Source organism: Cricetulus griseus, chromosome 4 (genome assembly GCF_003668045.3).
Source record: "Cricetulus griseus strain 17A/GY chromosome 4, alternate assembly CriGri-PICRH-1.0, whole genome shotgun sequence".
Classification (NCBI taxonomy): Eukaryota; Metazoa; Chordata; class Mammalia; order Rodentia; family Cricetidae; genus Cricetulus; species Cricetulus griseus.
In genome coordinates this window covers 156,270,605-156,297,905 of record NC_048597.1, presented here as the reverse complement: position 1 = coordinate 156,297,905, position 27,301 = coordinate 156,270,605, and the positions used below count along the sequence as shown (strand labels likewise).

General features: G+C 44.8%; 1 protein-coding gene across 6 annotated transcripts in view; it reads right to left on the bottom strand.

The window, feature by feature from the left end:
* Positions 1-6,141, bottom strand: part of Ddx6 (DEAD-box helicase 6) — a 30,983-nt gene extending 24,842 nt beyond the window's left edge. The window contains exons 1-2 of one of the 6 annotated variants that reach the window (XM_027411961.2): positions 6,062-6,141; positions 1,934-2,403 (exon numbers count right to left, since the gene is read on the bottom strand). In XM_027411961.2, the coding sequence (XP_027267762.1) occupies positions 1,934-2,133 (200 nt within the window). In that variant the 5' untranslated portion in view covers positions 2,134-2,403; positions 6,062-6,141. Of the gene's footprint in view, positions 1-1,933; positions 2,404-4,886; positions 5,030-5,099; positions 5,201-5,962 lie in introns of those variants that run through there. The other 5 variants (XM_027411956.2, XM_027411959.2, XM_027411960.2 and 2 more) reach the window with 5 other exon arrangements.
* Positions 6,142-27,301: the final 21,160 nt, after the last annotated feature.

Here is a 27,301-nt window from a genome sequence, read left to right as displayed (position 1 = left end):
TGATGGCACGATGACATTCACCAGGTGATTCCAGCACTTTGGAGGTGGAAGTAGTACGTTTAGGAGTTCAAGGTTACCCCTGTTACATAGCTACTTGAAGGACAGTCTGGGCTGCCTCCAAAAAAAAAAAAAAAAAAAAGCTAACAGTAATTTACGTAAACAGTCAGTACTAACAAAGTAAGAACTTAGTACTTAGCATTATCTGTTCCTGGACATCCCAGTCCTTTCACCCCAAGCTTCATTTATCTAAAGCTAGAGCCTGCATAAAGAGCAGAGTCTTTTTTTCTTTTTAAAATTTAAATGAAAGCTTGCTATATAGACCAGGCTGCCCTTGAACTCATGATCCTCTGCTTCTGCAGAAACCACTGAATTTTTTTTTTAATCACTGAACTTTCTAAGCAAAAACACCAGGTAACAACCCAGTATAATAGCTTGCCACACAGTCAAATTCAACAATACATATAAGATATAATGCAAAAACTGGCCCACAAATTACAAATATATCTTAAAAGTGAGAAAATTGGTGATAGAGATAAGTACTGAAGAGTCAGTTCTGAAACAGCTGACAAAATCCAGAACACTTCAAAGAAATGACACACTAAGACACAGAAAATCCCAGAAGAAAAACTGTTATCTCAAATCAAAAATTTTGAGTAATACTTTCATAATGAAGTATATATCTGCCCTTAGGAACTGAAAGGAGCCTAAATTTTGCCTGCCTGTTTGTGTTAAAATAAACTATAATTTGTAAAATGTTTTTTATACTAGTTAAAACCAATTCCACTGTGCTAATCCCAGCAATTGGGAGGCACAGGCAGGTAGATCCCTGAGTTTGAGAACAGTCTATATACAGAGTTCCAAGCTAAAGGGTTACATAGTGTGGACCTGTATCAAAACAAAACATCGGGTATTCTTAGAGATCAACAGTGAATTGACTACCAATAATCTATACATTTTAGCAGCCAGGGAAGACTTCTTTTGTATTTTTAACAGAAGCCCAATTTCCACTGAGGTAAAGTTTTAAGTGCTAATTCCTTATAAATCAATCTTTAGAGTGACAGTTCCTTCCTTTCTTTCCTCTCTTCCTCCACCCCTGCAAGACAGAGGGTTTCTCTGTGTAGCCTTGGCTGTCCTGGAACTCGCTCTGTAGACCAGGCTGGCCTTGAACTCACAGAGATCTACCCGCTTCTGCCTCTGAGTGCTGGGATTAAAGGCGTGCGTCACCATGACCTGGTAAGCCTGTCTTTAAAAAATAAAAAGTATGAATCATTAAATTTGCTTTGTCGGGGGGCTGATTAAGAGCACTAGCCTAGGTTCAATTCCCAGCACCCACCAGGAGGCTCACCACCATATGCAACTCCAATTTCAGCAAATTCAACCCACTCTTCTGGCCTTCACAGACACCAGGCATGCATGTGGCATACAGACATATATGCAGGCAAAAGCCCATGCACATAAAATTTTGTTATTTTAAATAAATTTTCTTTCTCAAACTTTCAAATAGCCTTAACTGTTGTATAAACTAGGGCAAGTTGCAGTGGTGACATTAGAAGCAAAAAAAAAAAAAAAAAAAGTTGGGTGTAGTGGCTCATACCTGTAACCCTAATACTTGGGAGACTGAAACAGGAAGATCACCACAGTGGGCTACAAAGTAAGCCTTTCTCAAAAACCAACAGAATGGGGACCATTTTATTCACCTTTATACAAACAGCACATTTATTTCTAAACATAGTAATTTATAAATGCCTATATTCACCACTTTGAGTTAATTACAGCAGAAATACATTCATTATTCTATTACAAATACCTACTGATTATAACAAAAGTCATCTGCCCTCCATCTGCAATCAAAATGGTTAATTTAAGGCATAAAGTGGTCAACAACAAAAGTAAACAGAACTGTGGGTCTCCACATTTTTCTTCTAGAACTTACTTAATAGTGGCCGTCATGCTCTGTGCTTGCTGTTGAGTGCCATTATTGATTGTGTTGGTGTTTTTCAACTGGTTCATCTGTTGCTGTGTCTGTGTGCCCCCTCCTCCAGGGCCACCACTGGGCTTCACAGGGCCCCTCAGCTGACCATTCTGACTGGACAGACCCATTATAACAGGGTTCTCTGTTCTGGCCGTGCTCATGCTTTGTTAACTGCAAAGGTGTCTCTTTCAAACTTCAAAACTTTTGAAAGTCAGTAGAGAAACTGTAATAACAGTTTATGAGGCTCTCCAAAATGAAGAGATAAATAAGTCTTGCTCAGTATGTGAGTCCTTTATTGCAATTCAGGCAAGCACCTGTAAGTCTCTGAACGGTAAGCAGCAGTAGTTAACTTGCTCTCATGCACCAAATCAACTTTTTTTTTTAAAGCCCTCTAACAAGCTTTAATTATATCTGAATTCACTCACTTCAATCTGAAACAAAGAAAAAAATTAAATTAGCAAACAGCAATGTCAGGGTGGAAAGTTGTTCCCTTTTAAAAAAACTCCTCCGGAATGTCCGTCTAAAGTGCCATGATCAGCCACATTCAGGCCAAATCACTACTAGAGACAGGAAGGACATGTCAATCGCGAAACTGCCTTAAAACCCAATTTACAAGGAGTCCAACTTCACACACTTTTTCTGACAGTAATGCAATTGCGTTTCTGTTCTTATCAAAATATATGAAGCCATTAAAAGACCTGTATGAAGCAAAAAATCTTGTCCTTAAAAAACTCGAAAACCCCCCCTCTACCAACAAAACAAAGCAAAAACACCTCAATACTAAAAACTGTTAAATGTTGCCTTTCAATAACATTTTTCATAAAGTATATCCTAATTTAAAATAACACTGTTTGCCAGGCAGTGGTGGCACAGGATTTTTAATCCCAAAATTCAGGAGGCAAAGGTAGGTGGATTTCTGTGAGTTCAAGGCCAGCCTGGTCCTACAGAGCTAGTTCCATAACAGGTTCCAAAGCCACACAGAGAAACTCTGTCTCAAAAAAAAAAAAAAAAAAAAAAAAAAAAAAAAAAACAGCAACCAAAAGAAAAACAAAAACTCGGTTCAAAAAAGGAAAAAAGAAATTTCCTGTTGCTAAGGGGGGGGGGGACAGGGGGCTAAACAAAATTGTGGTTTTAATAAAAGTCTCCCAAATCACCGAGTACCAAGTCTAAGTAACAGTTATTTCAAGGAGTTGGTCAACCTCCTCCATTTTAAACTGTTCCCCAAATGGAATTCTCAAAATTTAGTACTAAAGAATTGCCGCCGGGCGTTGGTGGCGCAAGTCTTTAATCCCAACACTCTGGAGGCAGAGGCAGGCTGATCTCTGTGAGTTCCATACCAGTCTGTTCTACAAGAGCTAGTTCCAGGACAGCCTCCAAAAGCCACAGAAAAACCAAAAAAAAAAAAAGCCAAAGACCAGAGCACAAGTCCAACTCCTTTGGTTTTATCTTTTAACCCCCTTACATTCCACCCTCTCCCCAAACACTAACTTAATCAGTGTTAGTTATTTTTTCCATATACCAATGTATCCGAAATCCAAAATTTTAAAGTCAAAAGATATTTCAAGTTTTGTTAGCAAACACCGTTTGCTAAAACGAATAAAAAAAACTTTATGCATCAACTTGCTCACAAATGCTGCTTATCAAATGCAGTTGTTTATTCTGGTAACAGCTACTTTCTGTATTTACAGGTTCCTGTTATGATCAACAGTATCAGGTACATCCAACAGGAAGGCTTACCTGTTTGCAAAGCACTAAGAGGATGAGAGGGGCAATCTCTGAATACTAAATGACACCATGACTTCTGTCAATCATGCACAGTAAGACCTCCTATATTGCCTTAAATCCAAAGTGAGACTCCACGATAACTGCTCCCTACTTAAACTGACACCTGCACTGCAGCTTTCTGTCTTAGTGGAGAAATATTCTTCCCTACCCCTTCCCAGTTTCGATTTGCAAGTTATATTCCTACATTTAAAACACACACACACACACACACACACACACACACACACACACACACACACACACACACACAAAACCCCACGAAGGTACGTAGACTTAGTTGGGAGGAGCCCCTGGCGGAGTTAATTACAGCACTTCCCTGACCGTGGTTAGCAATTGACAGTTTCACACCCAAGACAGTATCATCAGCTCCAACAAGGGCTTTTGTTTGCAAATGCAGCGCAATTTCTCTAAGCCTCAGCAGGAAGTTAGAGTGGGGTTATTCCGAAGGAAAAGGGGGCTGTGGAAAAGGGAAGAGTCAAGCCAAGGACTGGAGTCCGGTAACCGTAGGGCAATAATTCCTCGCCCCCTCCCCCAACCACACTCTCTTCAAACCCAGCTCCCTCAGATCAAAAAACGCAAAAGGCTTTGGTGCCCTGCAATCCTATCTGCGCCACAAGAGCCGGAACCAGCTCCGCGGGTAGGAAACAATAGGGACTCCCCTCAGAAAGCCCGGAAGAGAACCCCCAAACTGGAAAGCCTCTGCTCTCCTCTAAGCCGGAGGCTCCCCTAAAGCCCCCAGTCCCCCGCGACCTGCAGGGCCTACTTGCAGCCCAGCCGCTGCGGGTCCTCTCCCAGGCCCGTCTCGGGCCAGCACAGCCCTGCCGCCCCCCACAGGGCTGCCTCGTACTCCCGACACCGCTGCCGAGTCGCGGCCGCCGCTCGGTCCCCTCGCCCGTCTAGCCCACGGCCAGCCCCGAGCACTCCGCCGCTCCTCCTCCAGACCCCGCGGCGCACCACATCCCTCGGTTCACTCCTCTCCGCCTCCCCCGCTCCACTCAGCGGTCGGCCGCCCGTCCTCCCCCGGCCGGGCCTGGGCCTCGGGCCTCCGCCCCAAGCGCGCCCCGACGCCCGCCCGAGGGGGCTCCCCGCGACCTCCATGGCCCCGCCGACCCCGACCACGCCGCCTCACCCCACGCCCCGCGGCTCGGGCCCGAGTCCTACCACCGAGGCCACTCCCGCTCCGCACCCTCGGTCCTTTATTGTTGACTCGAAGCTCCCAAAATGGCGGCGGCTCCTTCCTCCTCGGAAACCTCCGCCCGCCCCCACCGGCCCTCGCCGCTACGCCCGCCGCCCCGCCCCCGCCGCGCCGCCCGCCGCCCGCGCCGCCGCCGTCCCGCGCTACCTCGGCCGCGGCCCGGTGTGTCGGCGCCCCCGAAGTCGCCGCCGGGCTGAGCGGACTCTGCTCCTCTGCCCCCTCCCTCGCTCGCCGCCGCCGCCGCCGCCTCCCTCCCTCCCTCCTTCCCAGCCTCTCCGCATGGCGGCGGCCGCGGCTCCTCCTCCACACAAGATGGCGAGAGCCCGGCCGCTGCTGCAGCACCGCCGCCGCCGCCGCCGCCGCGGCGTCACGGCTTCCTGGGCGCGGTGGGCGAGGGTCGGGAGAGACCCTTCCCGGACCGCGCCGAGCTCAGGGAAACATGGGGCCGCTTTCCGGAGGGCTTGCCTGCAGAGCGGAGGAGACCCAGCTCGGGAGGGAATGGTGGCCGGGGACAGTCGCCCTTGCCTTCGTCCCTCCCTCCAAAGCTGGCTCGCGGGTCGGGGCCGGAGGGGAGGTCTGCTGACTCCTCACCAAGGACGCGCTCCGCGGGCAGGCAGCCGGCGGCGCGGGCTCGGGGCCGGGAAGCTGACCTGGGATGGCCGTGAGGCTGCTGCGAGGCCAGGCGCACCTCCACCCGGGGTCGCGCGGAAGTGGGGCTGGCGGGGCCCGCGCTGCTGGGCAGGCTGCGGGAAGGGGTACCGGCCCCGAGCCCGCTCCCAGGGAGAGCGAGAGCCGGGAGCGCGCCCTCGGTCGTGGGCTACCAAGCCCAGAGGGCAGGCGAGGTGACCCTTTGTTCCTGCCCGCAGTGACACTCTTCTGCAAAGGGCAAGACTGCCTCTACGAGCGAGGACTCTTACGGAAAAGGGAAACCAGTAGCTTCTCCTGCCTGACCCTCACTGCAGAGATACTCGTGCATTTGTTTCTATGATTTCCCGGTTCTAATGTCTTACCCTTAACAACAACAAAAAAGCCGTCTTGTTCCAAGTAAAATAAGCATTTGGAGATAAAATCGAGCTGGGCTAAAGGGAAAGTAAAAATCTAAGTCTCACGTGGCTGAGAGGCTGGAAATAACTGACAATGGTCAAACCATATGTGACAATAGGACTCCATCCCGGAACACACAAATTAATGGGCCCCGGACAGTCAATACTTGAGTCACTGACTAGCACCTCCCTTTTTTTTTTTTTTTTTTTGCCGCGGCTTCCAACTTGAGACCAATCAGAAGAAGCCAAATATGTTCTCTAAACCAATGAGTCCCTGCTTCTAGCCCTCCTCCTGTTTTCTTGCCAACAAGATCCAATCAGAATAAGCCTGAAGCCTTTCTTCCCTCCCAACCCAATTTTTTTTTTTTTTTTTACTGTAGCGCTTAACTTTTTTTTTTTCTTCCTTCGAGGGTTTAACTCTTTACCAAACGCCCGTGGATGCTTGTTGACCCCATTGCCTTAGCAAACCCCGACCAAATAACATCCTGTTGTCATTTGGTGATTCTGATTTAGTTCCATAAAGCAAAGACTGCCCTGTGTTGTCTTGAGACAGATTCTTGCACCATAGCTCTGGCTAGCCTGGAACTCATGGCTGGGATTTACAAGTGTGTGCCATTACACTAAGTGCGTTATTATTGTTGTTGTTATTTTACGTTTTGCAACTCTGAGTTTAAAGCATGTCACCTCCCATCCAGATTTTAAAGTAACTTCATGCAAGGGGATAAGGCCCGCACCTTGTGCTCACCCTGGAGAGAATCTAAGTGAGCTAAATGATCTATCTCTTGGAGGTATGAGGCCTTGTGTGTCCCTTTTTGTTGTGGTGTTTGGTTTTTGGAGGTAGGGTTTCCCCGTGTAGCCCTGACTTTCCTGGGACTGGCACTGTAGACCAGGCTGGCTCAGACTCAGAGATCTGCCTGCCTCTGCCTCACTGAGTGCTAAGGTTAAAGGCTTGCGACAACACTGTCTGGCCTAAAGCTGTTTTGTTTTGTTTTTTTTGGTTTTTCGAGACAGGGTTTCTCTGTGGCTTTAGAGCCTGTCCTGGAACTCACTCTGTAGATCAGGCCGGTCTCAAACTCACTGAGATTCGCCTGCCTCTGCCTCATAAGTGCTGGGACTAAAGGCATGCACCACCAATGCCCAGCCTGTGTTCTTATTTTTAAAGTGAGTGATAATCCATTACCATCTTTAAAAATGCTTTTTTTTTGGATCAGGCTTGTGTTCACACCTTAATCCCATCACTTGGGAGGCAGAGATAGGCAGATCTCTGGGAGTTTGAGGCAGCCTGTCTACATAGTGAGTTCCAGGCTAACCAGTTGGACTCTTGTCTTTAGAAAAAAAAAGTAGAAGGTTGTGGTCAGATGGCTCAGTGATAAAGATGTTTGCCTCTAAACCTGACAACCTCAGTTTGACCCTCAAGAACAGAACTTAATACTATACATTGTCCTCAACCTCGAAAGTCCACCCACATACAAAATTAAATGTGATTTTAGAAAATACAAATGGGGTCTTGAGAGATGGCTCAGAGGGTGGAAGCAATTGCTACTCTTGCAGAGGACCTAGGTTCAATTTCTAACACCCACATTGCAGCTCACAACTGACTTAATCCAGTTCTGGGAGATCTGACATCCTTTTTCTGGACCAGGCACACACACACCTTGCATGCAGGCAAAAAAAAAAAACCCATACACATAAAAAAAGGTAAAATTAAAAATGAGTTCTTTGCTAATGCACATAGTATCTTTATGTTTATAAAATGTATACTTTTTCAGGAAAATGATCCAGAAACCCACCTACAAGGTGAACAAATAGAAAAGTACTTTAGCAAGAAAAGTACTTTAGTACTTTGTTTTGAGGACAAGCAAAGATGGAAATGGGTTAAATACATCTCTCCAAACAGTCAGATGTAGTTTGCAGAGTTTTAGTCTCTATGACAGGTAATATTCCCTCACTACCACCAGCTGGCCAGCTCAGCACACCAGGTGTCTTTGGGCCTCATCAGGGCACACAAGGTATAGTCTGATGATCACCCAGAGGTCTTACTTATTCATTTTGCTCTTTTGTTTTCATATGATTACTATGCACCAGTAGTTTTTACTTATTAATTTGAAAATAATGTGTGGCTAAAAAGGCAGTAAAATCTGGAAACTAGCTTTTTAGGTATAGACTTGCTTTGGTCTGTTCAGATCAAAGAAAAAATTGACAGGGTTGTCATGCCAGATGACTTTGGTCCCCCTGGGACTTTCCAAGTTAGTTCTGGGGCAGTTCCTGACAAAGTTGTGACCCTGTTGAGCTGCTGGGATGCTGGGATGGGTACCAGGTCCCACCTGTACCTGAGCCTGTGACAAGATGCTGTATAGACCAGGTTGGCCTTAAACTCACAGATACCTGCCTGCCTTTTCCTTCTAAGAGCTGGAATTAAATGCATGAGCCACCACACCTGGATTATTATTTTCTTAAAGTTCAACAAATGATGCTCTCCCTTCTCTCAGACGGCTCCAAATGGCATGTCTTCTCCCAAGCTCATTGTCTAACTGTACCTGGCTCTGCGCTGGCTTATTTGCTTTTTCTGGGTTTCCTGTGCTATTGTAGATTCGAAGTTTGTTTTAAATCTAGACATGGTGTCTGAGCGTTCTCCATTTCTTTTTGTTTGTTTGTTTTGTTCTGAGACAGGCTCTCATTCTGTAGCCCAGGCTGTGTTCAAACACACAATCCCCTTCTTCAGCCTTGCTGGTGCTGGGATCACACAGGCAGGTGCTGCCATGCCCCACACTGGTTCTTATTTGTAAATAGGTTTATGGAGAACTTTTCTACAGTGGCTGACTGGTTACTTTGCAGGAAGGAGTGAAATGATGAAGATGGACTCTGGTTAGCTGCCACAGTCATTTCTCTACTTGAAGACACTTATTTTGGTGATCCAGTCCCCAAAGCAGGAGCCTCAGATGTCTGCACTGCTCCCTTTGGCAGTAACTAGAATACAGGTGCAAACGAAAAAGCAGTCTTGATGGCAGAGCAGTGTCTTTTGGAAGTAGGGGAAGACTCATTATGGAGTAATAAGCCGTTCCAAAGCCTGTCCGCTCATCTGTGAAATGAGGCTGATACACATGCTCTGGGGGTGGAGTGTAAGAAAAGTAAATGAGAAAAGCATGTGGTATGCCTAGCACAGGGCCTGACTCATTGCGTGCTGCAATAAACAATGGCCATTGTGACTGTGGGCCATCTAGATGGCTTCAAAGCTGTTTTGATGCTAAAGTTGAAGCTGGCTTTTGCAAGGAAGTTCAATTTTTTAATTGAATCTTGTTTCTAACATCAACAAGCTATAATTATTTACTTATTCATTCAACCATTCATGCTTGTCATTCACTCATCAGTCATTTAAAAAAGATTTATTTTTAATTGTGTGTGCTCACACAAGTGTGTGTGTATGTGTGCATGTATACTTGCTCACTGTCCAGGGAGACTAGAGGTGTCAAATTCCTCTGTTACAGGAGGTTATGAGTCATCTGAGCTCGGGGCTCTTACATGTTCTTAACCATTGAGCTATCTCTCTAGCCCTCATTCAATTATGTATTCCCTGTCAAGTAAATAATAATGGTAGTAAATGTTATTGAATGGGACCAGCAAGTTGGTTCCAAAGTGAAGATATTTTGCCACCAAGCCTGTTGACCTCATGACCTGAGTTTGATCCTAGGATCCACATGGTTACCACATGCATACCCCACATGCATACCATGGCTTACACACACACACACAAACAAATACACCTAAAAGGAAATCAAATGCCACTGAAGGAATAGCAGAATAATTTTAAATATCTTGGGAAGATGAAGACTTTGGAAACTACATATGCCTTCACATGAACATAAAATGCCTCATAGCCAGGATCAGAGCACCAAGCCAGATGTTTAAGGTACAAATTCAGCCACACCAGTAGATTGGAACACAGCCAAGAAGACACACCATTCCTTGATGCTGCTCCTTTAGTTACAGTACATAGCAAAGAAGAATTAAGAAAACAGTGCGAATCAGAGGCTGTGGAGCTGAGAACCTTGGTAACCTGAGAGGCCATGAATTCTTATGGAAACATAGACTCTGGGGGAATAAGATGACATCTACAGCAACTTTTTACACAGTGTACTCCTATGCTTTATGAAGACAATAAGCTGAAAATCCAGGATCAAAAGTTTCTACCATTCACTTTTATGTCTTCCTTAATCAAGGAAAAGTTACTTTGTTAGAGGCACAGTAAGATTTCAAAATAGTCTTATTTCTTTTGGTGCATAATATAATTTAAAAACATTTATTAAAAAAAAAAAAAAAAAAAAACTCAGGCAGGCGGATCTCTGTGAGTTCGAGGCCAGCCTGGTCTCCAGAGTGAGTTCCAGGATAGCCAGGGCTGTTACACAGAGAAATCCTGTCTTGAAAAACTGAACCAAACCAAACAAAGCAAAAACAAAAACAAAATATATAAACAAACAAAAATGTAATGCCCTGAATTCACACAGCCTCTCACCTAGTTGTCCTCATGGGTCTGTTCATTGCTGTAGTGGTCACACTGAGGCTTCCTTATGCTTCCCGCCCACAGAGGTCCTTGGGCAGTTTACAGTTTAGCTCTCACCTGGGACCTTTGTCCTTTGGGTTGTTTTTCCTCACAGCATCCCTCTCCACTCCTCATTCTTCAGGTTTCCAAGTAAATTTCATTCTTCCAAGAAACAGACTCCAACCCTCACCCTGCTGTCTGTCTCTCACGAGATTTGTTTTTTTTCTAGAATCCTCATTAAAAGCTCAAGTTTCTTTATTTCTTTGTTTGCTGACTTGCTTGTCATTTGTCCCCTGGTGAGAATGAGCTTCACCAGTGCAAAGACTAAGTATGTTCTATCCTGAGTGCCTAAAATGTTCTAGCCAGACAATTACAGGGATTCTGGCCCTAGCTATCTTAAATGGCAACTTGTGTAGCTTTTCTGGTTTATTCTTTTTTTTTTTTTTTTTTTTTTTTTTTTTTGCTTGTTTTAAGACAGGGTGTTACTGCGAACCCTTGCCTGACCTGGAACTTTCTATGTACACCAGACTGGCCTCAAACTCACAGAGATCTGCCTGCCTCTGCTTCCAATATACTGGGATTAAAGGCTGCACCATTTAACCATGCTCGGCTTGATTTCTTCATTTTAACTTGCAAATAGTTTGACTTCCTAGACTGAATGAAGCCTCAGTAGACCTTGTCTCCCCCACTACCTACTCCAAGCCCTATTCCTGTTTCTTAACTGCCATGGGGAGCAGGTCCTGTCTAGACTTTAGCCACGAAACATACCCAAAGGGAACAGTGCTGACTGGTGCCATTAGTGACTTCCATTGTTAACCCAGGGCCAGATGACCCAGTTCTTGGCCTTTCCTCAGCTGTATGTCCTCAAATTTGTTCTGAACAACACAGTCCTTTGAGCTTCTCAGGGTTAAAAAAAAAAAAAATACAGTGTTTTTGTGTTATTTCTCCTTTTGCATACTTCTTGGGGTTTTGTTGTGTTTCTTAGGCTGTGTTCCACCACTGAGTTGTGCCATAGCTATGAATTGCTGCTCTGTGTGGGGGTGGGTTGGGAGAGTGTGTATGTTCAGGCACTCACCCCTGCAGGTAGAGATAGAGACTAGGGATTGACAGCTAATGTCTTTCTCAATCCCTTCTCCATCATTTCTTTTTATTTTTCTTTCCCTTTTGTTTTTCAAGACAGGGTTTCTCTGTGTAGCTTTGGAGCCTCTCCTGGCACTTGCTCTGGAGAACAGGCTGGCCTTGAACTCACAGAGATCCACTGCCTCTGCCTTCAGAGTGCTGGGATTAAAGGCATGTGCCACCAACGCCCGGCTATTCCAAGAGCTGGGATCAAGGGCGTGCGCCATCACCGCCGGGCCATTTATTTTTCCAAACAGGGCCTCTTACTGAACCTGGAACTCACTGGCTAGACTGGCAGTCCAGCAAGCCCAGACTCTGTCTCTCCCACTCAATGCTAGGGTTACAATGTGTCACTATACTCGGTACTTTATGCACTAAGCCATCTTGATAGCCCTGTAATGACGATTCTTTATAATCCTATCTTTCAAGTGACTAGAATAGAAATGACATCACCTCTCTCAATCTTGGCTAAGTAGAGGGGGAAAAAAAGTGATCATGAAAGGGAGAATGGTCTTGGCAGTTATTCTAGGGTGTTATGGTAGAGCACCTCGGAATACTCAGAGTGGCATTACAGTTTAGAATAGTAAGGGGACAAAAATAGTTAAAAAGCAGTGGATTCTCAGCCTCCCCTGTAGGGCTTGGCAGCACTTAGGTACCTGGGCATACTACTGTATAGAACCTATGCACATCCTGTTGTATAAGTCATCTCTACATTATTTACTTCTCATGCAATGTACGTGGCATGTAATCAGGTGTTGCACTCTATTGTTTAGGGAGTGGTAACAAGAGGAAAGGTCTGTTGTGGACAGAAGTGTGTTTAGTACTGATGGGATTGCTTTTTCAAATATGCTTAACTTCAGGAGGTTGACCCCAAAGATGTGGAGCCCACAGGGGCAGAAGGCCAACTGATTTGAATGAATGACCAACAGTGAGGGAGGTAGGCTTTCAGAGACGCTGGGAGAGCTGCAGTAAAGCGTCCAGACAAAATGCAGGACAACCAGTTAAACTGGAATTCCATATTAATAATGTTTTTTCCAGTATAAATGTTTCAAATATTGAATTATGGGACTTAGGGATGTAGCTCAGTGATAGGACACTTGACTAACGTGTAAAGCCGAAGGTTCCACTCCCAGCACTGAAAAACAACTAAATTGTAATGAATGAGGATATACTAGAAAATGGCTTGTTTATTTGAAAAAAAAAGATGTGTTTGCATGTGTGCCTGCATGAATTTATGTGCACCACATGCATGCAGTGACCTCAGAGGCCAGAAGAGGGGGCTGGACTTTCTGGAGCTACAGTTACAGATGGTCTGAGCGGCCTGATGAGAACAATGGAAGCAAACCTGGGTCTTCTGCAAGAGCAATAAACACTCTTACCCTCCTCCCAATATTTGAAATTTTAATTTAACTGATCTTCCTATATTTTTATTTGCTAAATCTGAGAGTCCTGCCTGGGGGAAAGCTGTGAGATACCATTCAGATACTGCCCCACCTTTGAGCCTTGTACACCAGGGTGGGGGACAATGAGGTCATCTTGGCAGAGAATTGGGGCAAGTTGGGTCCAGCACTCGGGAGGCAGAGGCAGGTGGATCTCTGTGAGTTCGAGGCCAGCCTGGTCTCCAGAGTGAGTGCCAGGATAGGCTCCAAAGCTACACAGAGAAACCCTGTCTCAAAAACAAAACAAAACAAAACAAAACAAAACAAAACAAAACAAAAAACTCCTAATTGATTTACATCTACTCCCAAGTGCTAGGATTATTGGCACATGACACTATCTCTGCCTAGTCACTGGAGTGTGTGATGGGTTAGGGTTATTATTCCTGTGTGCAGGTGCACTTGCCTATGTAGGTGATTTTGGAGGCCAGCGATTGGTATATAACTGCCTTTCTCAATTGCTTCCTCACCTTGCATTTGGAGGCAGGGTCTGTATAGAGCTCCATAGCTTATTTTGGCTAAACTGGTTAGCCAGTGGGCTCCCTCTTTCCCATCCACTTGTCTTTGTTCCCCAGAGCCAGAACTACATAAACCACTGCCGTGCCTGGCTTTTTCTGTAGCTGCTAGAAATTTGAACTCAGGTCCTTATGATTGCATAGCAATCCTTTTACTCCTGAAGCCATATTGTCAACCTCTTGACTACGCTCTCTTTCCTTTCCTTTCCTTTCCTTTCCTTTCCTTTCTTTTTCTCTTCTTCTTCTTCTTCTTCTTCTTCTTCTTCTTCTTCTTCTTCTTCTTCCTCTTCTTTTTTTACGACAGTGTCTTGCTATGTAGTCCTGCTTGGCCTGGAACTTGCTTTGTAAATCAAGCTAACTTCAAACTTGCAGTAACCTGCCTGCCTCTGCTTCCTACATGGTGGAATTACATCTGTACACTAACACACTGGCTGCAATACATACTAGTAAAATGGAAATAAAAGAACCCCAGGGGAGCATAATGAATGGCTTCCAAGAGAAGCCGTTAAGATACTAATTCTACACTGAGGCCTCTAAGATGAGTCAGAGTTAGCCAGAGGAATAAGGAAAGGATAAGAATAGAACACGGAGAGCAGAGATAAAATGGAGTTTGGCAGGGTTGACATAAAGTGGTTCAGGTTGGATGGAGAATAGAGTTATAGGGAAAGAAAAGGCTGGAGAGAGGAAAGCAGGGGCCAGATCATGAGAAGCCTTGTGGGTCAGCTAAGGAGTTTGCTCTTTATCCAGTGGCTACAGAAAGTCATTAATGAAGATGATCAAACTCAGGTGTCTTCAGGGACAAGACAGGTGACAAAAAGGAATATGATACAAGGGGTAGTGGGGACTGCAGGAGCACATGGTTCCCGAAAAACTACATATTCAAATATTAAAACCTTTACCCTAGGAGAGGGCTTCGGCAGTGGTGTGCCATGTGTTATATGACACTATTCCAGGGAGATACAAACTAACATCTCCCTTACACAGACGGGGAACTGATAACAGATCCAGGTAAGGATGCCACCAAATTTAGTGAACCAATGATTTTTTCCTTGGGGTTACTAAAAGAAGTATGGGTAAGGGGTTGCTGACAGGTACAGGAATGACTCAAGCAAAGCAGCTGCATCATCAAAAGTCCACCCAGCATGGGTGATGGCTCACAAAAGCTGGATCCCTGAAGCTCACTGCGTTACTAACAGGCAGCTCAGCCAGGTCAGGGAGGATCCCTTTCAGGGAGTTCAGTTGGTCTAAGCCTCTTCCAGTCAGCTCAGCTGGTCTCCACCTCCTCAGCAGTCCTGACTGCCCATATAATCTTGGGGAGAGAGTGACCTAGTGCTTCTGGTCAGTTTCAGGGACTTCCTGAGGTTTCTGAGTTGTTCATTTCTTCAATCTTTTGTTTGGTTTGGTTTGGTTTGGTTTGGTTTCAAGACAGGGTTTCTCTGTGTATCCCTGGCTGTCCCAGAACTTGCTTTGTAGACCAGGCTGGCCTTGAAATCACAGAGATCTTCTTGCCTCTGCATCCTGAGTTCTCAGACTAAAGGTGTGTACAACACTACCCTATCTACTTCCTCTGTCTTCATGTGCTTCCTTTTCAGAATTTCCCCTAGTCTTTAGAACTTGCTGAGTCTTACGAGCTTCTTCAGAGGAGACTGCTACACAGCACATCTGTATTTTAGACCAAGACATTAGAATGTGTAGGCAAGGGGGCTAAGTCAGAAGCAGGAAAACCAGAAGCTATTCCATTGAAAACGGAAAGTCTGAACTGGGATTGAGTGTTATACAAGAAAGGTGGCTGCAGCTGGGCACTGGTGGCACATGCCTTTAATTCCCAGCACTCAGGAGGCAGAGGCAGGAGGATCTCTGTGAGTTCGAGTCCAGCCTGGTCTCCAGAGAGAGTGCCAGGATAGGCTCCAAAGCTACACAGAGAAACCCTGTCTCGAAAAACCAAAAAAAAAAAAAAAAAAAAAAAAAAAAAAAAAAAGGTGGCTGCTTGTAGAGATGTTTAGGAGGAAGATGATAGCTCTTGTAGGTAAATTCAATGTGAGGCTAAAGGAGAAGCCAAGATTGCTGTTGATATTGCAGGGAAGATTCAGTTGCATATATTGAAAGATAACAAGGTCCATGATAGGAAGAACCAAAGGGAAGAAAACACAAAGAAAGAAAAGGATAAGCGATAAAAATAAAAATAATGGCGTGTGAAGGGTTGGGGAGATAGCACTGGATGAGACTGTTCGCTGTGAAATCAGGAGGACCTGAGTTTAAACCCCCAGCACACATGCAAAAAGCCAGATATGGCCATGTGTGCCTGTAACTGCAAGGTTGTGGGGAGAGGGGTGGCAGAGACAAGAGGATCCCAGGAAGTAGATTATCAGTAAGCTTAGATGAAATGGCGAACTTCCAGTTCAGACATAGAAACACTGTCTCAAAACAGAACAAACAAAATACAAACCAAGGTGGGGAGCAACAGAGGAGACAGTGAAAGTATTCTTAGGACTTCTGCATGTGTGTACATGGACACACACAAGCACACACACCTCCATGCACAAATTTGTTGAAACTTTTGTTTGTTTGTTTGTTTAAAGAGCACATGAATCAGCTGGGTGTTATTTAATCCCAGCACTTGGGAGGCAGAGGCAGACGGATCTCTGTGAGTTTGAGACCAGCCTGGTCTACAGAGTGAGTTCCAGAACAGCCTCCAAAGCCACAGAGAAAACCTGCCTCAAAAACAAAACAAAAACAAACAAACAAACAAACAAACAAAGAGCACACAAATCAAAATAATTTCATTTGGGTATTTGTTCCTGGATTCTGGGAATAGGGACATGGAGGTAATTTAAAGCCCGAAATTCACTCTGGAGTTGCAAAGACACATCAAGTTAAACATTCATTTTATACTCATTCCTTCCAAAGCCTCATTAAAGTGACAGAAAAGAGTTTACCATCTAAAGATGGTGCTCCTGTTACCCCAGCTCTTGGGTCACCAAGAGTCTGAGGCCCCCTGGCTTCACAGTGAGACCTATTGCAACAAACTAAAACAAGACAAAAAACAGGCAGAAAGCTAGGAGGTGGTGGCACATCCCTTTGATCCCAGCACTTGGGAGGAAGAGGCAGAGGCAGGCAGATCTCTGTGAGTTCCGGTTAGCTAGGGCTACACAGAGAAACCCTGTCTTGAAAAAACAAACAAACAGTAACAACAACAAAAACAGACAGAAAGGACAGGAGAGGACACAAAAGGTTATGGAGTTAGCATAACTAGAAAGTGTACACACGGGGCTGGAGAGATGGCTCAGAGGTTAAGAGCACCGGCTGCTCTTCCAGAGGTCCTGAGTTCAATTCCCAGCAACCACATGGTGGCTTACAACCATCTATAATGAGATCTGGTGCTCTCTTCTGGTGTGCAGATATACATGGAAGCAGAATGTTGTATACATAAGAAAGAAAGAAAGAAAGAAAGAAAGAAAGAAAGAAAGAAAGAAAGAACACACTCAGCTGACAGAGGGAAAAACAACAAACAACCTACTTTTCACCAAAAACCAGAAACCGGAGACTGGTTGAAAGTCAGTTTAAGCCGGCATGGCAGAGGCAGGTGGATCTCTGTGAGTTTGAAGCCAGTCTGGTTTACTTAGTGAATTCCAGGACAACCAGGGCTACATAATAGAGAGACCCTGTCTCAAAAAGAAAAGAAAAATCAGTTTATCATCTGCCATTGCCATTCTGGTTCATACTTGTGATCCCCATACTTTGGGGGTAAAGGAAGGATGATCAAAAGTTCTAGGATGGCCTCAGCTCCATAGTGAGTTTGGGACTAACCTGGCTACATGAGATGCTGTCTCAGTAAAATAAACAAAAATAAAAAATAAGGAAGTTGGCCAGGCAGTGGTGGCACATGCCTTTAATCCTAGCACTCAGTGGGCAGAGGCAGGTGGATCTATGAGTTCGAGGTCAAGCCTGGTCTACAGAGTGAGTTCCAGGACAGCTGGGGTTACACAGAGAAACAATGTCTTAAATAAATAAATAAATAAAAGTTGGATTACTATTAAGTTAGACTATAGGGTAAGGAGTCCAAACTCACTTCCGGGTTTTAAAAACCCACCAATTCCTGAGCTTGCTCCCAGATCAGGCCACAAAATCTTACCAATCCCAGGCCACCCAGGGAATCCCACCCCACTCCCAAGAAACCCTATATATAAAGCCTGCCTCCCACTTATTTCCATTTGTTTCTTCTTGCCTGGGCAGAAGCTGCTGAAAAGTTTCTACAACCCTATAAGCCTCTCTGCCAATGCAGCAATCCAAATCAGACCAAATCAAACGGAATTAGAAAAAACCCACGTTTTATGGATACAATGCTCTTGGATGACCTTCCAGCCCCCCAGAGAGGAGATGGGAAAGGGAGGAAGTTTAAATACCCTGTGGGAGTGGTCTTGAGCATCTCTGGGGGAGGGATCATCATTTGGTGAGCTTTCAGAGATGCAGCAGGGTTTGGAGAGATAGGGGAGGGGGCTGGGTTAGAACTTCGACCTTAGCATCCCAGACTCTTAGGGTATATGCAGGCCAGTTCATGTCTGGCTTCCTCCTGCTGACAAAGTGGATTGTGGGGGAGGGGGAAGGAGAGAGTCAGTTGATACTATAACTAAAATGGCTAATGTACAAACAATACTCTACTGTTAGGTTCTGGGGAGCAAAAAGACCTGCAGGAAAAGGAGGCTATCATAATGTACTGGGACCCACTTTTGGGAGACACTAGCAGGGTCTCAGTGACTCAGCAACCTTAGTAAGACATTACTACACTGATAAATTTGTCCTGTGTGTTTCTACAGCTGAGCAATAAAATTGGGCTCAAGGTTACCTCTTTATGCAGCCAATTGCAGTTTAACTGTGTTAGTTCACCTTTCATTGTTTTGACAGATACCTGAGAAAAACACCTGGTGGGGGGTGGGGTCGGTTCATGGGCTCAGAGGTTTGGGGCCATAGCCACTTGGCCCCATTACTATGCAAATGATAGAATTCACAAGCTGGGCAGTGGTGGCACACACCTTTAATCCCAGCACTCAGGAGGCTACATAGTGAGTTCCAGGACAACCAGGGCTACGTAGAGAAATTTTGTCTCAAAAAAAAAAAAAAAAAAAGAGAGAGACAGAGTGACATAGCCTATGTGACAACCCCACCCTACCCCACCCCTTTCACCCCTACCTCAAAGTAACAGTCTAAACAGAAAGCCATGGAAAAGAATTCTTGAAATTTGTGAGAAGGTATCCGAGAGCAATGTTGCCTCAGGGGCCATGTGTCCTCTGGCCTGAGCTGCTGCAGATGACTGTGTCTGAGTCCTTCGCCCTACAGCAGCCAGGGTTTGAGTTGATGTCCATGGCTCCTGGTACCATCTCAGGTCTCGCAGATGCCCAAGGTCTGGTCAGCCACCTGAGACTGTGTTAGTGTCTGAGGGCCATAATGCCTCCAGGGCCATACTGATCTGGGTAGCCTGTGCTGCTGCTGGGCCATGGTGATGTCCAGGTTCAAGTTGCTGCTGAGGGCCATGTCTGAGTCTGTGGTCCTGTTGCAGCTGGGGTCAGTGTTGATTTCCGTGGCCTATGTTACCACAGGGGGGCGGATAGGTGTTGTTCTTTTGCACCAGTGTTAGGATAAAGCTGGAAGGGGGTCCTGCGTGGGGGACCATGGCAGATTCCATGGCAGGCGAGGGTGACCGAGACGGGGCGCAAACATGCCAGGCAGACAGAGCTTGAGTGAGAAGTTTTATTAGAAAGGGGATGGGGAGAAGGAGAGATAAAAGAGGTGAAGAGACACAGAGACAGAGAGAGGACAGAAGAGAAGAGAGAGACAGGGGCAGAAAGAGAGGAGAGGCGGGGCGTTGGTGGCACACGCCTTTAATCCCAGCACTCAGGAAGCAGAGGCAGGCGGATCTCTGTGAGTTTGAGGCCAGCCTGGTCTCCAGAGCGAGTGCCAGGATAGGCTCCAAAGCTACACAGAGAAACTCTGTCTTGGAAAAACCAGAGAGAGAGAGAGAGAGAGAGAGAGAGAGAGAGGAGAGCGGAGCAATCAAGATTGTTTTTAGCAGGTGAATAGATGAACAAATTTTGGTACCATCATAAAACAAATGCTATACAAAAATAAAAATAATTTATTAACCCACAAGATACATAGAAGACTCATACGTGTGCATTACTAAGGGAAAGAACACAATTTGTAAAAGTGATAGGTGATATTATCCCAATTATATGACATTCTAGATAAAGTAGAATAATTACTATTTTATGGGGTTTCAAACAATGAAAGCCAGAGGGATTAAATTAGTAAGACTATTTCCTATTGTAGTAAAATGGTTGATACCTGTACTTATAAAATTCTCGCATTGATAGAATGTATAGTAAATGCAGAGGCAACTCTAATATAAAAATTATTTAATTTTAGCATGCATATGTATAATTTAATCAAATGTAATAAGTAAACCATGCCTAAGTGCCTAAGACAGGTGAACCTTTCTCATTATCTCTCTTTGGGGAATAGAGCATAATGGAGCTCAGTACGTTTCCCTAATATTTTGTAAGTCTTAGATATTTCTACAAATGTACAGTTTACTACCTAAAAACTAGCTCAAGGAAGTTTGAAAACTTAAGAAGTAAATGTTTATAATTTATCATGTACTTGAACAAATTGTCTTGGTGTATAACATGTACTACTCATTGTACAAATTTCTGCATAAATAATGAAAAAATGAAAAAAAAGAGTTGTGGGTGCTGGAAAGATGGCTCAGCAGTTAAGAGCACTGGCTGCTCTTCCAGAGGTCCCAGGTTCAATTCCCAGTACCCACACGACAGCTCACAACTGTGTGTAACTCCAGTTCCAGGGATCCAACACCCTCACACAGACATGCACGCAGGCAAAACACCAATGCACAAGTGATGACCTCTGGCTGGCAGGTGGGGAAGGACTCGGTTTTCTTTAAGGGGTTCAGTGAGTATGTAGGCAACACAAATTGAACTTTTTCTTCGTTTTTTTTTTTTGGGATGGAGGGCAGGGAGAGATGACCGGAGTGGAGGTTAGACCTGGGAGGACTCAGAAATGAGTGTGATCTGTGTTCATGACATGAAATTCCAAAATAATTCAGTAAAATATCATGGAAAAAAACACAAACAAGATAGAATTCATAGAGGCAGTTTGATCTCCATGTGTTCAAGGCCAGCCTGGTCTATCTACATAGTGATCTTCAGGCCAGCCAAAGGTATATAGTGAGACCCTGTATCACAAACAAAATCAAACAACTCAAGGGCTGGGGTGATTGCTTAGTGAGTGAAGCACCTGCCATGCACATATCTGTATAAGAAAGGTCTTACTTGTATGAGCTGGTCTCTAACTCCTCTATTCAAGCAATGCTCCTGCCTTCAGTCTGCCCACTAGCTGGTGAGCCACAGTGCTCAACCTTCCAGTGCATTTTAAACAACAAAGACCTTCCTGCCTACTGCTTTTACTAGAGGTTTGGGGGGGGGGGGAGACACAGGGTTTCTCTGTGGCTTTGGAGGCTGTCTTGGAACTAGCTCTTGTAGACCAGGCTGGTCTCGAACTCACAGAGACCCTCCTGCCTCTGCCTCCCGAGTGCTGGGATTAAAGGCGTGCACCATCACTGTCCAGTCTTTTTCTGGAGTTTTATTTGGTTGTTTTGTTTGTGGAACTGGGTGTTGAAATGGGCAAGTGTTTTCTTTATGGCTGGCTACATTTCCTACCTGACTTTGCTTTTTTTTCAAATATCACCTATTAGAGCCTCTCTTAGGAAATATGTTCCCTTTGCACTCGAATACACACACACACACACACACACACACACACACACACACACACCACCTCTACAAGGATAATTGCATTTGGTTATTAAGTTGTTGAAAAATCTGAAATGAATTAAATATAATGAAGTTTATTTGAGAAAGGAAAATGTTCTAGGATAGGGTAGTATTCCTAACAAAGTTGGTTCCTTATGCTGTCCCGAACATCTACCACACAGATTACATTCATAGAGAAGAGGAAATACACAGAAACTACCTGATTGGCTGCAATTACTGTTTGCCTAATATGAGCAGAATACAAGAGGCATTCATCTTATACGGACAAGATCTCATCAGTTGGCAGGCTGTGACTGAAGCTCAACATCTGTTTAATTGGCTGATCCTCACCTGCAACAAGACTATACCTGGTGAGACTAAGAGGCTGCTGAGTGCTCAGTCCTAAACAGGACATTTATACCCTTCCCTCTAAGGCTCATGAACACTGCACGAGGTGGAAAGAAAGAATCAGAAGTTGGGGAGAAGAGCTGTGAGGTGCTGTCTTCAGGGCAGGCATAGCCTGTGCAGTCAAGAGATCTTCATCAGACTGGACTGTTGACTGTCAATCATGGATTGGGAAAGGGCTTATGGGGTTCGAACCCTCCCTGCTGAACAATTAACTAGATAATAATGGATCCTGCAGAAGGGACAGTCCTTGTGTTCAGTTGTGTAGCGACTGAGGACTTCACCAAGCTCCAGTTGATAGTTCGAAACCCTCTGCCACACAGATGATCCTAGTTAAATTAGGTGGGTCTCAGGGCTGGGGAGTTGGCTCAGTCGTTTACAGCACTTGTTGCTTTACCCGAGCACCCAGCATCTCCACAGTGGTCCACAACCATCTATAACTTCAGTTCCAGGGGATCTGATACCCTCTCTGGCCGCCATGGACGCCACAGTGCACAAACATAAATGCAGGCAAAACACACATACATATAAAATAAAATACATCTAAAAAAAATTTCAGGGCCTCAAAAATGACAGCAGCAACAACAAAAGAAGTCTTGAATGTGAGATGGGAACTTGTAGGGAGGAGGGGTAAGAGGTGTGGGAAGGACACTGGGGAGTTACAGTAATTAAAATGTACTTTATATGTTGTATTGGATACTTCTATGTCAATTTGACACAGCTAAAGTCATCTGAGAGGCAGGGACTTCGTTTAAGGAAATGCCTTCATAAGATAGGGTTGTAGCTGGACTGTGGAGTTACATGCCTTTGGCAGGTGGACAATCTATGAGTACCAGACCAGCCTGGTCCACCGAGTAAATTCCAGGATAGCCAGTGCTACACAGAGAAACCCTGTCTCAGAAACAAACAAACAAAGAAGATTAGGTTGTAGGCAGGTCTGGAAGGCATTTTCTTAATTAGTGATTGATGGGTAAGGGCCCAGCCCACAAGAAAGCCAACTGGTGTGGAGCAAGGCAGTAAGCAGCGCCCTCTGTGTTCTCTACAGCAGCTCCTGCCTCCAAGTTCCTGCCCTGTTTGAGTTCCTGTCCTGACTTCCTTTAATGATGAACAGTGATGTGGAAGTGTAAGCCAAATAAACCCTTTTCTCCCCAACTTGCTTTTGGTCACGTTATTTCATCGCAGCAATAGAAACCCTAAGACATATATGTATGAAATTATCAAAGAGCAAAATCAACAAAAGTGGGGTTTTCAAATACACACACACACACACACACACACACACACACACACACACACACACATATATATTTGTTTTTTGAGACAGGGTTTCTCTGTGTAGCTTTGGAGACTATCCTGGCACTCGCTCTGGAGACCAGGCTGACCTCGAATTCACGGAGATCCACCTGCCTCTGCCTCCCGAGTGCTGGGATTAAAGGCGTGCGCCACTAACGCCCGGCTTCAATTATATTTGTATTTGTGTGTGTGCACATGAGTACACATGCCATAGTGCTCATGTGGTGGTCTGAGGACACCAGGAAGAAGTCAGTTTTTCTTCCACCATGTAGGTCCCAGAAATCTCACTCAGGTGATCAGGTTTGGCCATTAGATACATTTGGGGTGGTGTGTGTGTGTGTTGGTGGTGGTGGTGTGTGTGTGAGCCCTCGCGGGTGCTCGAATTCACCTGTGTACAAGTACATGGTACATCATACATGTAGAGGTCAAAGGACAACTTTGTGGAGTTGGCTCCCTCCCTCCACCATGCGGGTCTGGAGAATTGAATCCAGGTTGTTAATCTTGGTGGCAAGCACTATTACTTGCTGAGCCACCTTGCTTTCCCTCAATAAGAAATTTTAGAAAAAAAAATTTTAGAAAACGAACTGGTTAAGAGGATCGACTGCTCTTCCAGAGGTCCTGAGTTCAATTCCCAGCAACCACATGGTGGCTCACAACCATCTGTTATAAGATCTGGTGCCTTCTTCTGGTATGCAGATATACATGGAAGCAGAATGTTGTATACATAATAAAAATAAATAAAATCTAAAAAAAAAAAAAGCTCTACCTAAGAACAAAGAAAAGTGGGAGTGGACTACTGGGAATGTGGCAGGAAAATAAAGTGAAAATCGCACACAAAAACTTTCTGTAAGAGGGGACTGGAAAGATGGCTCAGAGATTAGTAGTGCACAGTGCTCTTGCTGAGAACTTGAGTTTGGTTCCTATCACCCAAATAAGCTGTAACTCCTGCTTCAAGGGATCCAATGCCCTCTGCTGACCTCTGTGGGTAACTGTACTCACATGCACACACCCATAGGCATAGCGTATAATTCAAAGGGAAAGAACTTTTAGAAGTGGTTGGGGAGATGACTCAGTGGGTGAAGCACTCTCTGTACAAGCCTGAGGACCTGAGTTCAGATCCCCAGCAGCAATGAACATGTTGGGCAGGTATTGTGGTCCACTTAGAATCCCAGGGCTTAGAAGACAGAGGCAGGATCCTTGGACTACATCAGCCAAATCAGCAAGCTCTGTGTCCAACAGAGAGACTCTGCCTCAATATATAAGGTGGAGAATGACCTGAAAGCTACCAGATTTCAGTCTCTGGCCTCCACATACATGTGTACCTGCACAAATTCACACACATGTGAACATGCTTGCATACTCCCCTCCCCCTCACACACATATGCATGCCCCTTAATGTTTAGAAGTGTAGAACTCTGGGACATTTGGTGTAGAGACAAATGGTTTCAAAAATTTATTCTACGGCACAGTTACCATTATCTTTTTATAAAAGTTTTATATACATTACTTTTTGTTGTTGTCATGTGTGGGTTTTTGTTGTTGTTGTTGTTTAGTTTTGTTTAATTAATTAATTTATTTTTGTCTTTTGAGATTTCGGGACAGGGTTTTTCTGTGTAGCCCTGGTTGACCCCAAACTCATAGAGGTCAGTCTGCTTCTATCTCCTGAGTGCTGGGATCAAAGGTGTAGGCTACCACACCCAGCATTGCTGGTGTTTTCATGTTAAGCTTGCTTGGTCAGAACATGCTACCCTAAAAATATACTCACACTACTCATGTAGATGTAAACATGTATCTCGTTGTAAATCTGCATTTCATCTCTTCAGTTCTCCTTTGCAATTTCCTCTTTAGTAGGGTGTGTGTGTGTTGAAGAACAGACAGCATGGCTGACAAGCAGGTGCCTGGCGAGCTGACTTCTGCTGACAGTGACTGTCCCAGCAATCTTCACCCTTTCCATCAGCACTGACATTAGAGACACCCTTCAGGATGTTCCAGAGATTCTGTTTAGAACAGTGGCCCTTAACCTTCCTGATGCTGTGACCCTCCTCATGCTATGGTGACACCAACCATAAGACTATTTTTTATTGGTACTTTATAACTGTAATTTTGCTAGTCTTATGAATCCTAATGTCAATATCTGTGTTTTCTGATAGTCTTGGGCAACCCCTGTGAAAGGGTCATTTGACCCCTAAAGGGGTCTCAATACACAGGTTGAGAACCACTGGTTTAGAGTCCCATCTGCTCCCCAGCTCTGTTACAGTGTGTGAGGAAATCCTTCCCAAGTTAAGGAAAGAAGAGAGAGTAAAGAAGAAAAGACTGAAGATTGTTCATACATGAACTTCCCAGCTTTCATTTGCTTCACGGTGTTTCAAGACAACGGAATCCCAGGAGTTGTTTGGCATGCATTGCTTTGGCCACCGCTCTGCACCAGTGTGTCGCTCTCTCAGTACTTTTGGGTGCTCTATGCTTCGTAGATACCCATGAACAAAAATTACTTTTCTTTTTTTAATGTTTTATTTTTGTTTTATGTGCATTGGTGTTCTCCCTGCATGCATGTCTGTGTGAAGGTGTCAGATGCCCTGGAACTGGAGTTACAGACAGTTGTGAGCTGCCTTGTAGATGCTGGGAATTGAACCCAGTCCTCTGGAAGAGCAGCTAGTGCTCTTAACTGAACCATCTCTACAACCCCCAAATTATTCTCTTCTTATACAACTACCCAATAAGGGAAAAACAAAAATCAAGCAGGAATACCCAAAGTAGCCCTCATGCCAATGACCAATCAAAATAGGTTCATAAAATATCTTGGGCTTTTGTAAGGCTTGTGTAGTCTCTAAATTGATAGTTTGGTTTTCACACTGGCTGTGTGAGCTGGAGGCAAATATTCACACAGTTATCCACACTTTCCAGAGTGCAGCCAAACCAGTAGAGGGAGGTGAGGAGACAAAGTTAGGGGAGAGGAACAGTGAAAAGATGTAAGGATCACACAGCTGTGCCTGTGGGCAGAGCTCAGGGTGGAATCCAGCAGCTCAACTAGGGGAAATTAGTTGTATTTGTTTCTGTTTCTATGGCAATCAAAGTACCTTAGATACAGGAAATAGGCCAGGTGGGGAAATAAAGAGGCACACAAATCCCCAGGTTACAACATCCTTAATAGACCTTAAGAAAGCAGGTTGTAGACTTTCTTAGTTAACAGTAATAGAAGCCACTGGTTTTATGCACACCTTCGATCCCAGCATTTGGGAGGCAGAGACAAGATTAATTAAAGAATCCTCAGCTACAAAGCAAATTCGAGCATAGCTTAAGCTACATGAGACTCAGTCTCAAGAAGAAGAAGAGGAGAACCAGGAGGAGGCAGCGGTGGCAGCTGGGCCACCAAAATGACTCAGTATAGAAAGGTATTTGCTGCCAAGCCTGACAACTTGAGTTTGATCCCCAGGACCCCCATGATCCTGCAAGTTGTCCTCTGACTTCCTAGTGTGAGCCTTGGTACAAGAGTGTGTTGCACACATGATGAATAAGTGTTAGACATCTGTATCCAATGATTTAAATATTTCTCTTCTGCAATACATCTTTTAATTTTTTTAAATTTGGATTTTTGGGACAGAGTTTCTCTGTAGCTTTGGCTGTCCTGGAACTCCCTTTGTAGACCAGGCTGGCCTTGAACTCACAAAGATTTGTCTGTCTTTGTTTCCCGAGGGCTGGGATTAAATGCACCACTGGCAACCACCATCCCCCCTTTTTATTCCTAGATTTATTTATTGTATTTTATGTGTATGAGTATTTGCCTGCCTGCGTAGATATGCACCAATTTTGTTTCTGTTGCCTGTAGAGGTCAGAGAGGGTGTCAAATCCCCTGGAACTGGAGTTATGGATGGTTGCAAGCTACCTCGTAAGTGCTGGGAACCAAACCTGGGTCCTTTGCAAGAGCAACAAGTGTCCTTAACCACTGAGCCATCATTTCCCTTGCCAAGTGTACCTATTTTCTTTAAAGATTTGTTATTTTTAATTATGTGTATGTGCACGTGAGCGCAGGTGGGAAGCACCGGTTCCTCCTGGAGCTGAGCTGCAGAAAGCTGTGAGCTGCCCAGTGCTGGGTGCTGGGAACTGAACTTGGGTCCTTTGGAAGAGCAGTTTGTGCGTTTAACCACTGAGCTGTCTCTCTAGCCCCTGCAACACTTTTA